The sequence below is a fragment of the Heptranchias perlo genome, chromosome 1 (assembly GCF_035084215.1).
Source record: "Heptranchias perlo isolate sHepPer1 chromosome 1, sHepPer1.hap1, whole genome shotgun sequence".
In the NCBI taxonomy this organism is placed as follows: Eukaryota; Metazoa; Chordata; class Chondrichthyes; order Hexanchiformes; family Hexanchidae; genus Heptranchias; species Heptranchias perlo.
Window position 1 is genome coordinate 113,447,801 of NC_090325.1, and position 13,022 is coordinate 113,460,822.

Genomic DNA, 13,022 nt, shown 5'->3' on the forward strand with positions numbered 1-13,022 from the left:
TGACATTGCCACCTTGATCTCACACTGTCAAATAAAATAAGAGTTTTAGCTTTCCCCCTGCATTAACATATGGCAACTCTCAATTTTAAATAGGTTTCAAGAAACAATTAGAACCAGTCTTTAGGAACCAACATACTTGCATATATATTGATAACACACAAATGATTTAAAGTAATACTCAAGAAACAGCAAGTCACTGAAAAGTCAGACTGAAATAATTTACAACAACTTGCATTTATATAGCTCCTTTAACGTAGTAACACATCGCAAGGCGCAGGGATCCATAATTAAGTTAGTCAACTAAACTGAGCATATATGAAGTTCTTCAAATACATAATCCACTGCCCATTTCATTTTGGAATTAGTCCCACCAGACTTAAGCATCCATAGTGTAAAGTAAATCAAATGCACTATCAAAACATTTGTTGCATTGTCTTACTGAAATCTAATGTCCAAAAACCCACAAAGTGTTGGATTTTGACTTGCACAACCATTTGCTAGTGTATTTCAGTTAAGTGCTTTAAGAAGCACACCTTTATGCCAACTCTGCAGTATGCAATTAAAATGAACTCCATCCCAACCAAGCTAATGTTCTTATTGCTACAGACTTAGTTACTAATAGAACACATCTGGAATAATTTCAGTATAACATACTTTGCTGAGTCCAACATTGTGGAACTTCTTTTCAAGAATCTTTTTAACTGGTTCCTCTTCCTTGAACGTTATGAAACAGAATCCACGCCTCTTATTTGTTTTGTTGTCCATAGGAAGTTCTATTGATTCCACCTAAAATTTAATCAGGCACCATTAATTTTCCATGTCTGAGTTCTACTATTAAAACATCTGCCAAAGGATTTATATCTACATCACTGGACATATGAACCATTCATACCACAGCAAAAACTGGAAATTACATTTGCATTTACACCTAGTTTGCAGGCTTCAAAATTCAGTATTCAGGGACCACTGAAACAGCCTACACACTAAACGGTCAGCTCAATAAGTGACCACCACCACCCCGCCACCATAGTCTAGAACACTGTGCATCTTAATGCATGTAATTTCATTTGCCTAAGCAACAGGAAAAAATACATCTTAAATAATTAACGCACAATGAATATTTTGCATATTAATCCTTTCCACTGATTTTTCTTCTCCCTCATGCATCTATAAATTTTACACTGAACATTGGTCCAATTTACTTGTCAGATCTTCACAAGAGCAAACAGCTTGAACCAGCAGACATACAGCTTCATTCAAAAAGAGACCAGATATTTGCCACAATTAAACCTTCAAGGTGAGGATGCGATGTACATACTTCCCCAAAAGCTCCAAAGTATTCCCTGATCTTCTCCTCAGCTGTATCAGGTGAAAGACCTCCTACAAATATCTTCTTTACGGGTTCCTTTTTCATTGCCTTGGCTTTTTTAGGATCAATTACCTTGCCGTTCAATTTATGCTCCTTCTGTTCCATAACCTACATGAAAACAGGGCAAAAATGTACAAAACGTCACTTCAAGCAAACAAATACAAAAACTTGATTTCATTAAGCCGTTTTCTCTGAACCCACTTTTTCTTGAACCCAAGGTTTTATGATCAAATACCTTATCCACACTTTCAGCCTCTTTAAACAGGACGAATCCAAATCCTCTTGAGCGCCCTGTAATGGGATCCAACTTTAATGTGCAATCTACCACCTCTCCAAATTTAGAGAAATAGTCCTTCAGATCTTTCTTTGTGGTATCCCAGCTGAGGCCACCCACAAACATTTTTCTGCAGAAACAGTGAAGTATATATATACACATCAGTAGCCAAATCAAAACTTAAGCTGCCTCATACAGTAACCAAGTCCCCTGGTGCACCTGTATCAAGAGTGCATGCAAAAAGTTATTAATTGGACACAGTAGGCAATTTTATTTTCAAGTCAACAATGTAGTAGATGCATAAGATTAAACTTAAGCAATTGGTTAGATAGATTAGGCCCTTGTAAATTTACTGTACAGTTCTCCAAAACAATCAACATACAAGTCTATGCAATGTCCATGAGCCTGGAGTTCAGCTAAGTGTCCTAGAATTCTCATCATGTAAAGTTTCCAATCATACTAGCACTCAATACTGGACGGTTTGTTTGGCTCAGGGCTTTATGAGACCCATTCTAAAAACAATGGCACTTAAATAGCAATGCTTGGCAATCAGTAATAGAATCGCCCAGTCTTACAAGGTCAGTAAAAACAAACTTCCTCTCGTATCATTTAACAGCAGTTTTTGGACGGAGCTCTGGAGTATACTATATGTAATGCATTACATTAATAGACTACATATAAAGCCACTGAAATTTCTGTAATTTTCAATTGCGATTGGTATTCTTGTTTGCAAGACAATTTTGCTTGAGTCACATGTTGGGATCAGCAAGTCAGATGTTACATGGATCCAGGTGTACACTTGTGCTGGAGGCAATGTCAACTGGATGACACTAGTGACAACAAAGCTAACCAAAACTAAAATGAACAAGGCCTTTAAGGTCCAGTTTTGGGCTTAAGAGTACTGGCTTTAACCATACTAAATACATTGTTTTGTGCTACACCTGCTATAGAACAATGGCATCAGGCCAAAAATACTACATTAAATGTTTGCAATGGATAGGCCCCCAGTAAGGATTCCTGCAATCTCCAACACAATTTTAGATTTTCTTCCTGTGCTTAGCAGCAATGCCAGAAAATTGCACATGCAAGTCACAAATGTGATTTTACAGCTAAAGTGCACACCATTTCCTGCTAAAAAATGCATGTAATGGTTCTGGTCACAAGCTGTTCCCAATATTGGCAGTGGGGGTGGAAAACCTGTATGAGTGGACATTCAATCATCAGTGCTGTAATACAAACACGGTACAATCTCATTTTCACTTCTAAAATTGATGTGTTGCTGGGTAAGATTCTACAGGCAGTGCACCTTGCTCAGGTGGCCATTCTTTACATGCAAGCCTCTCAGGGAATGTCAACAACCTATCTGACCACAACCAATTCCAATCCTGACTTTAAACACTTGCTCAGACTAACAGGAGTCATGGATCTGGAGTTTGAACACTGGCTGAATTTTTTTCTCCCTCTCCTTAAACAAAAGGGCCAAACATTCTAACTGCTACGTGACCAGCATCATTCCTGGTCCATATGTATCAGTACAGTGGCTCATACTTTCCCACTGGGGGACTTCAATGTAGTTTTTAAAATCTTGGAGATGGAAGTTTTTCCTCAACCCTCGATGTACAAATTGTGGAGACATTGAAATGGGCACTCCCAATTACCACACTAAAGAGATATGACATAACAAACTTTTATAATGGAAGCAAGCAGCCACAATTTGAAGAATCTAATGCAGTGCTCCAGGATAATAGGAACACCAGAAGGATGCCATTGCTGATCTCATTTGAGGACTCATTCCACTGGCAAGCATCAGATCACCAAGAATAACTTGACGGACACTCACAAAGCAGGCTTTGTCTTTGCAAATCCAAATAAAGAATCAAAAATTTCCAAATAACACATTTGATTTACACAAATCATTCATATTTTTGCATGGAACATAGAATTGCTGAGGGCAGCAAGTAAACTCTGGACCACTGATTGAAAGTCAAAAACTTATCAAAATCTTTTACACAATGTTCAATTTATTAGTTAGTGGTGGCTGGGTTTTGCTAGACAATTGTACAAATACTTCATAGATGTCTGCATCTTGAATATTGCAAGTCCTCAAATGATCAGTTGTCTAAATGGCCACGTTAAAACTAGAATACAGTTAATGCTGTAAACAAAAATCAAGACACGTTGCTACAATAACATAACCAATGTTACTTATCAGCCAGAGTCACGGTAATCAAATGATCAGTTTAGCCTGTACTGCGACAGTAAAGTAAAACCACAGTAACTGAAGTTAACCGAACAGCATTACCAAAATCCTTGCTTAAAAAGGGCGTTTACTTTCCGAAAACTACAAGTATGCTATCCAAAAGCCACCCACTATTACATTTAACAATTTAATAAAACGGAAGTATTTCCCGCCAACGATGTACATAACCAGTGTTGATAACATTGAGACAATACAACATTTTTTTAAAAACTGGGTCCACTCCTACCTTTTAATATCAGGTTAACAAAACACCTAACCGCGGGAAAAAAAAAGCACATGGGAGAACGACTTCAACCGGAAATCTGCACAATCATACGTGGAATAATTTCAATCAACCGTGTGCCGGTTTGTGACCAGCCTGACCCGTTGACTTATCCCAAATAAAACGAGGGAGGGAGGGAGGGGGGGTGCTGACTGGAGAACAGCGCCAGTAAAAGCGGCGGTTCTGGACTTCCCTTCCCCCTCCTCCCGCCACTCGCTCAATGGGCCTCTCTCCAGCCCTCGATACTCTCTCTAACATGCGGCACTTTTTTTTTTACAATGAAGACCGCCTTCGGGCGGCAGCTTTCAACCGCAGTACCAGCTCTCTGAGTGTTTGAAAAGGAGAGACCAAGATCAAAAGCGCCTTTTATTTATTTATTTATTTATTTTTTAAAAAAGCAAGTTAGAAGCAGGATTGTTTTATTTATTTTAATGTTTAAAAAACTTGCAGTTTCAAAAACATTTCCCTCTCTCTCTCTCTCTCCCCCTTCCTCCCTCCAACGGTTAATTAGGTTCTCGGCACCATAAAAGGTTGGGATGAATTGAGCGATAAAGCGATTTAAGCCCAAAAGCTCCTTCAAGGACATTCCTGCCCCTTTTTTAATCTTCCCCTTCCCACAGGGAGTGAACTCGGGCCCCAGAAAACACCCAACGTGCGCATCGACCGATCCCCGCCTGCACCACCGGGCCTGCAGCCTCGGACCAGCATGTTTTTAAACCCACTAGTTTATGCATCCATTTACTGAGCGTATTATTATTATTATTATTTTTTTTTTTAAAAAAGGCCCCGCGGCTCCTCACCCTTCGTCCTCCTCCGTTTTACTGGCGTCGATCTTGGCCCCTTCGGTCTCGGTGACTGCGGCCGACCCGTCGCCGCCCTCGGTCGGTTTGGCCTCCAGCTCCGGATCGGTTATACCAGCCGACGCCGACGCCGCCGCCCCCGTCCCCGTCGCGGCCGCCGCCATCTCTTCCAGGCCTCGCTCAGCAGCCTCGGCCTCCATTCCGGAGAACTGCACCGCCTCCGACATCACTCCACACAACCGACGACCCGCTGCACCGCCCGCCGCCGCCGCCCGCCGCCGCCGCCCTGATCAAAAAAAAAGGAAAAAAAAAACACACAGCCGACACCGGACTCACCGAGTAAAGGAGACCCCGCGCGCGGTACCACCTCCGGGCCTTAAAATGTACGTTGTTGATTTTAATATATTAAAAAAAAACCCCGCGGGAGCCCCGGTGGTGATTTAAGTCTCTCTGCCCGCGCCTACACACAGGGGCTGGAGGGAGAGCGGCCGCGCACGCTCCTCTCTTTAAATAATGGCGTCCCCACAAAATGGCCGCCGCGACCGGGGAACCAAGGCCCAATGCCCATCACGTGGGCTCGGGCGGCAACCAATCGGATCCCGAGGATAGAGCCGACAAGGACTGGCCGGGTGCTCGAGGGAGGTGGGCGGGGAGAACTGGAAATTTTACCAAAGAGAGTCCATTCAGCCGGGCCTGTGGTCAAGAGGTAACCGCGCTGCCGGAAAGCAAGAGGAGGAATAAAACGGGCATTATGATGTCATGTGGAGGAGGAGAGAGAGAGAGAGGAGTCCTCCCGCACACAGTCGGATGGTGGAGTGGAGGCGGCGCGCGTCTCGTCTCACTCGTTCCCGCGTTAAATGCAGCCCAATATTGAGAAATCTCCTTCAAACATTGCCCACAATCGTCAAAATGGCTTTAAACAAGTGTTGAGGATTAGTTGGAGAAGACTTGTTTATCCGGGTTACAACGCAAATGCAATTTATTTCTGTACCTCTCAAATCTGAGGTGATATAAACGCAGCTCTAGTTAGTTAGTTAGTTAACTAATTAATTAATTGCCTCATCAGTCTCTTGACCACCCCTTCCCCACATCACGCTCATGCTTCCTGGTAAGTGCCTACGTCTTCATCTCTGTGCTTTTCGTTTTTATTCTTTATTTTTCACTGTGTTTGTTTACTTCATCCTGTATTGTAATTAACTTCACGGAGCTGAAACGAAATAAATGCTGGAAATACTCAGCAAGTCAGGCAGCATCTGTGGAAAAAGAAACAGAGTTAATGTTTTAAGTTTCGAAAGAGCTGGAAGAAGTAATAGATTTAACCGTTTTTAAGCAAGTGCAGGGGGGTGGGGAGGAAAGAACAAAAAGGGAAGGTCTCTGATAGGGTGGGGGCCAGGAGTGATTTAAATGACAAAAGGGATGATGGTGCGACGAAGCTGGAGGACCAGCACCTCATCTCTCCATTGGGCACTTTACAACCTTCTGGACTCAACATTGATTTCAATAACTTCAGATCACAATCACTGCTCCCATTTTTTCAGACCAGTGTTGGTAATGGTTCTGCTGTTGCTATTTACAGCTCCTCTTGATCCATCTTTTGTTTCTTTACTTGTCCCATTACCACCCCACTCCTTGCCTTGTACCATCATCCCTTTTGTCACTTAAACACTCCTGCCCTCCACCCTATTACAGACCTTCCCTTTTGTTCTGTTCTTTCCTCCCCTCCCCCATCTCCTTTGCTTGGCTCCGTACTTGCTTAAAAACGGTTAAATCTATTACTACTTCCAGTTCTGACGAAAGGTCATCGACCTGAAACGTTAACTCTGTTTCTTTCTCCACAGATGCTGCCTGATTTGCTGAGTGTTTCCAGCATTTTCTGTTTTTATTTCAGATTTCCAGCATCCGCAGTGATTTGCTTTTGATTACAATGTAACGAATGAGTGTTTCCGATTGTTACAGTGCTAAGGGATATAGGACGCCTGTCATAGTCAGGTGACAGTAGTAGCCGGATTGATATTCAGCCATGTGCAGTGCATTATTTTAATATTAGGTGGCCCAGACAAATGCAATAGATATTTTGATTTGTCCTCGGGATGCATTGATGCTGGCAAGTCCACATTTATTGCCCATAAGAAAATGGAAGATCCTCTAAGAATATGAAATGGAAGATCCTCTAAGAATATGGTATATAGCATGTTGATTTTGCTGTTTAGTATGCAAGTAGCCCTACATTGTAGTTTCACTATGTTACTGCCTCATTCTAGGGTATAACTGGGGTGCTGCTCCTGGTTGGTTTCATGGCTTGAAGATGTTGGAAGATTGAAGGATATGCTGGGCCATTAGGTTACAGATTGTGGTGGGTTATAACTCTCCTTTTGGTTGCCCAGTTTTGGGCTGCTGGATCTGTCCTTAGAGCGTTAATACCACATCACACAATCGACAACGTGCTCACTTGTCATGAGGACTGTGCAGTGGCCATCCCTATCAATGCTATCATTGACAGACATGTCTGTGACAGGTAGGTTGATGAGCATGAGGTTAAGAAGGTTACTGCGTCCTGCTAGTTTCCTCAACACTTCCCCTGTCTGGCTACGTGGCATAGTGGTTATGTTACTGGACTAGTAATCCAGACTAATAATGTGGAGTTCAAATCTTGCCATGGTAGCTGGGGAATTTAAATTCAATTAAATAAAATCTGGACTAAAAAAACTAGTTTCATCATGGCCATGAAACTGCCAGATTGTTGTAAATCTGGTTTACTAATGCCCTTTAGGGAAGGAAACCTGGTCTGGCCTATATGTGAATCCAGACCCACAGCAATGTGGTTGATTCTTAATCGCCCTATGAAATGGCCTTGCAATCTCACTTTAGAAAGTCTACGGTGACTACAGCAGTCCAAGAAGGTGGCTCACCACCACCTTCTCAAGGGCAATTAGGATGGGCAGTAAGTGCTGACCTTGCCAGTGATGCCCACATCTCATGAATGAATAAAAAAAACTTTATGCCGACCCAGTGTGGCAGCTGTGTTGTTCAGAACTCAGCTACCTCAGTGAGTGGTGGAATAAAAACAGAAAATGCTGGAGAAGCTCAGCAAGTCAGCCAGCATCTGTGGAGAAAGAAACAGTGTTAACGTTTCAGGTCAAAGACCTTTCGTCAGAACTGGAAGATGTTTTTCCAGCATCTGCAGTATTTTGCTTTTGATTCAGCGAGTGGTGGTGCTACTGAGTCGCTCTCATGAACATTGAAGTCCTTCACCCACATTCTTGGTCATGACCTCTTCAGTGTTTCCTTATGTGGGGTATAACATGGAGTATTGATTTGTCAGTTGTTGGGGGAGGTTTGGTATTGATTAGCAGGAGGTTTCCTTGGCCTTGTCTTATCTGAAGCCATGAGATTTCATGGGCTCCAGAGTCAATGTTGAGGATCTAAGGCCTACTCCCACCCAACTATATGTCACTGTGCCAATTCCTCTGGTGGGTCTCTCCTGCCAATTGGACAGGATGCACTCAGGGTGGTGATGAATGAGTCCTGGGATGTTTGGATGTCAGGTTGTTGCTTGACTAGTCTGTGGGACAACGCTCTCAACTAGGGCCCAGTACCCATATTTTAGTAAAGAGGAATTTGCAGGATTGACAGACCTGAGAACGCCTGACCCTTGTCCTGAGAAACAAAAAAAGGTCCTGGAATAAAAGATTTAGAGAAGAAAATATAAATGCTCAAGTGTCAAATCGCAAATTGTGCATTAGGCTAATGTACTGTCTAATAATTTGCTATTACAAGAACAATTAAGTTTGACTACTCTGACTACAAAACATTTTACCACTTAGATTTTCATTCTTACATTACAAATAATTAAATATTGGCCTTTGTTATTTTTTTGTATATTGTTGGCTTAAATGTGTTGTTAGTTTGATGCTTAACCTCTGCCCTCATTATTATTTTTCTGACTTTGGAAGTTACTGATTACTCTGCATCGCACCAGTAAATTGAGGTCTGGTACTGCTCAGAACTAAAATGTGTTTTTATGTCCTGCTTAAGTCAAAAAGATGTAGCTGTTATGAAGGTATGTTACTTTCTTACCTCTCCTCCCCCACATTCATTCCCTTTCAATTTGTCAGCTACAGCACCTCCCTGCAGCCTATAGGCTAGCCTAATCCCAGGGCTACCGGTGGTGCTCTTGCCAAGCTGCCAGGAGCGCAAGAGCTGGCTGGTAAAGACGCCCCATTCCATATTTATTCTTGCCCCTACTCACCTCCCTGCCCGGTTTTGCAAGGAGGTGAATAGCCACCTCGTTCCACTTCACTACAGCAGAACTTTCGAGATGATGTACTCAGTCCGGAATAGGAGATCAAAGCTGCATCTCCCCACTTTGCGCCTCTGCTCAGGAACTGTTCCTGGAGTACTGATACAGTTTCAATGTCTGGCTCATACTGTTGGGTGCTTCGGTATATGATTTGTAACTAACTGATGTAACCTTTTTTCCCCAAACTAAGATTATGTGTTCAAAATAATTTATTTGTCTAAAAGTTGTAATAATGTAGCTGAAAATAAATTTATATATAACTTGTGCATATTGTTATACAGATATTGTTACCATTTTAAAATGTTTTGTTTATTATACGAGTATTTTTGTGGCTAATAAATGTGTAATGAAATACTATGTTATGTAAGCAAATCAGATCAATGAGCAGTTCATATATTTTTGGTGGTGGTGTTGAGGGAGGAATGTTGGGCAGGACACCAGGAGAATTCCCTGCTGTTCTTCTAATAGTGCCATGGGTGCTTAAATATCCACTTGAACCAATCAAACAGGCAGACTGAAACCTTGGTTTAACATCTCATCTGAAGGATGCACCTCGAACAATGCAATATTCCTCTACTGCACTGGAATGCCAGCCTAGATTATGTGCTTGGAGTTCGACTGACTTCTTTAACTCAGAGGTAAGGGTGCTTCCAACTGAGCCATCCTGACATTATTAAACAATATTTTGTTTTTAAAAGGACTTTTTCCTTTCTCTAATTGCTATTAAAATGAAATAAGATTTTACTTTAATTATCTATTTTCTACTCCATCTTCTCCCATCCTCTCCTGAAGGCAGAGACTTATGTTGGAGTATAGCTTCAAGGGTGGCAACAGGCCTCTGATACATCATCTTAGGGGCTGTTCTTCATGTTTGAGTGTTAGCATGCTATTCCACTATTGAGGGCATCACACACCAGCCTGATCTTGTTCTTGTAAGAATATAGCTATGTTTTTACATTACTTTTATACAGAATAGGATTAAATAAATAAGCTAGGTGAATAATGTTGGAGCTAAAAGGGTTGTTAGGTTAAAAACGCAGGCTTTTAATCACAGCAAGGAGGAACGTAAGACAGGAGATTGCTGCATTATAAAAGGCAGTAGGTTCCTGTTGCTACAAGAGCATAACATAAAAGGGTTGTATAATAAAACTATGACTCGGAGAGGGGGGGGAACAGGGATGTGAAGTGACAGTATGGTGTGGGGGCCCCTCATCCCTGTCTAGCAATCTGTTCAAAGAACGGGGGGGTCATAAAACACCCGATGGTGTTGCATCCAGCAAGAATTAGACCATAAAAGAAAATGGTATACGATGTTTTACTCAGTAGGAAACTTTTGCTTACCTTCAAGACCAGGTAGTGTGAACAGGCTTGGAGATGCCATTTTCATGATTTCCCACCAACTCCTATGCATGTGAGTTTTAGATGTATTGGAGTTTTTAAGATGAATGTTGTAACTATAATAATTTGTTAATTATCAGACATATTACTATCAAATCTGTTAAAGGATAAAGATGGAATTATCCAACAGTTCTCACTCAACATCCACAAACATCTAGCAGGAGTCACGGGATAGCAACTAGTATATCTAGGGCAGAGTGAGTCAACTCTCAAAAAAAAAAAAATTAAGATGTTCAAATCGTTTTGATGGAAGATCATTGGAAACCCTTCAGAAACGGCGCAAGCGGCCACTTATTCAGCTTCCTCGGGGTTCCAGCCAATCTGTAGAAATTTCAAGTGGTTGCAAGAGGAGGATTTTGTGCCTGACTTCATAGGGGAAGGACTAATTGTCAAAAGTTGTTGAGCCCCCCCTCTTTGTCAGTCCTCACAATTATTCACTTTTGTGGGATTTTGGGCATTCCGATTTTTCTTCACAATTTTCTCCTCATCTCAAGAGAGTGACTTGTGCTGAACTCAACTCCCTGTCCCTGATAGATTTGCCATTTTCTAAAACCAATTATAAAATGGGTAATACCTTGATATTCCTTTCTTAAGAAGAAAGAACTTTTATTTATAGTGCCTTTCATGTCCCAAAGTGAATTATTTTTGCATTGTAGTCACTGTTATGGAGGCAAATACAGCAGCCAATTTCCACAGCATGGTACCACAAACAGCAAGGAGATAAATGATTAGTGTTGCAAGTTTAGGTCTGCCATAGATACCTTCCCGACCTCAGTCCCTCCCATAAGCGGTTTGAGCATCCTAATTGTATGAGTTGACTCACACTGTCCTAAATATATGTACAATAGCAGGAAGTGGGGTTGTAACAATGGAACCCTCTTGTGACCTGCACTCGATAGCTGTGTCTTTTGCACATGCATTTCTTCAATCTCTCCAAAGGGGGACCAAGTAACACCAGATGCAGTGAGGCTTAATTTGAATTGTTAAACTGCTTTATCCTACACTAAGATGAATGTATGGATCACAGTTATGATCAGATTCCCTTAGTTTAGTTGGAAAAAATTACCTTCATGTACTGATATAAAAATAAGGGAAATGCTACACCACCCCACTTTAGTGGTTTACCATACTTATGCAGAGTAACTCTACTGCATCCTAACTTTGAGCCTGCATTTTCTGGGGCCTTTCTGCCTCAGCTGTAGCTTCTGCTGCAAAAGCTGGACTGCTCTTTATATATCCAACATTCAAGAAATCAAAAACTTTACAACACTGGATGTGAGATGTACATCAATTACGGAGACTGAATTGCTTATTATTTACAGTTCATGAAGAAACAACATCAAGGCTAACTCATTTGCATGTTAACTACTTACCATTTCAGACCTTTTTTAAAATTTACAGTAATAAACTGCATTTCACATGCAACATTTAAAATAACTTTCCAAATTCTTTCTGTGGAAAATGGTCAAAAAATCCTGTAATGTGACAACAGCTATCTGTCTGGTATTGGGATAAATATTGGCCAGGGCACTAGGAGAATTCTTGTTTTTTTTTGTATAGTGCCATGGGATTTTTTTGCATTCACCTGAGCAGGCAGGTGGGCGTCTCAATCTATCGTGTTGCTGCAGGAATTAAGGAGACACCAACTAAGGTCCACAACCATCCCACAAAATTAAGATCCCAGTAGTGTCCCACAAAGTTTGAAGTGCCAAGCTGCTTTCATGAAATACAATATTTAATGGTTAACCCAGATAAAAATAGACACCAAGCCAAAGAAGGAGATATTAGGGGTGACTAAAAGTTTGATTTAAAGAGATGTGTTTAAAGGAGGAGAGGGAAGCGGAGAGGCAACGGGATTAGGGAGAGGACTACAGAGCATAGGGCCCAGATGGCTGAAGGCATAGCCACCAATTATGGAGCGGGGAGATGCACAAAAGCTCAGAATCGGAGAAATAGAGAGTTCTATGAGATTACAAAGATAAGATGGGGTGAGGCTATGAAAGGATTTAAACACTAGGATGAGAAGTTTAAATTGGAGGCAGTAGGTAACTGGGAGCCAATATAGGACAGGAGTGATGGGTGAGCAGGACCTAAGTTCGAGAAAAGTAGAACCCCCAGAAGCGAAGGCTTACCGGTCGAGTTATACTGGGCTCTGTGGGACTGGATAGGCCCAGACCTACTGGATGTGTACAGGGGTTTGCTCCTGGCAGGCAACATGTCAGAGTCCATGGAAAGGCATCATCACCTCATCTACAAGTGGAAGGGGGAGAGGGAAGAAATCAAAAATTGGTGACCCATTTCCTTGGTAAATGTCGACTACAAGATTCTGTCTAAGGCCATCGCCAACAGGCTCAAGTCT

The 13,022-nt window shown here is 41.7% G+C and overlaps 1 protein-coding gene across 3 annotated transcripts in view; it reads right to left on the minus strand.

The window, feature by feature from the left end:
* The window catches only part of hnrnpd (heterogeneous nuclear ribonucleoprotein D), an 8,060-nt gene extending 2,790 nt beyond the window's left edge, over window positions 1-5,270 (minus strand). The window contains exons 1-5 of one of the 3 annotated variants that reach the window (XM_067989742.1): window positions 4,966-5,270; window positions 1,605-1,773; window positions 1,319-1,477; window positions 655-786; window positions 1-24 (exon numbers count right to left, since the gene is read on the minus strand). The exon at window positions 1-24 is cut by the window's left edge and continues 94 nt beyond it. In XM_067989742.1, the coding sequence (XP_067845843.1) occupies window positions 1-24; window positions 655-786; window positions 1,319-1,477; window positions 1,605-1,773; window positions 4,966-5,192 (711 nt within the window). In that variant the 5' untranslated portion in view covers window positions 5,193-5,270. The remainder of the gene's footprint in view (window positions 25-654; window positions 787-1,318; window positions 1,478-1,604; window positions 1,774-4,965) is intronic. The other 2 variants (XM_067989733.1, XM_067989740.1) reach the window with 2 other exon arrangements.
* Window positions 5,271-13,022: the final 7,752 nt, after the last annotated feature.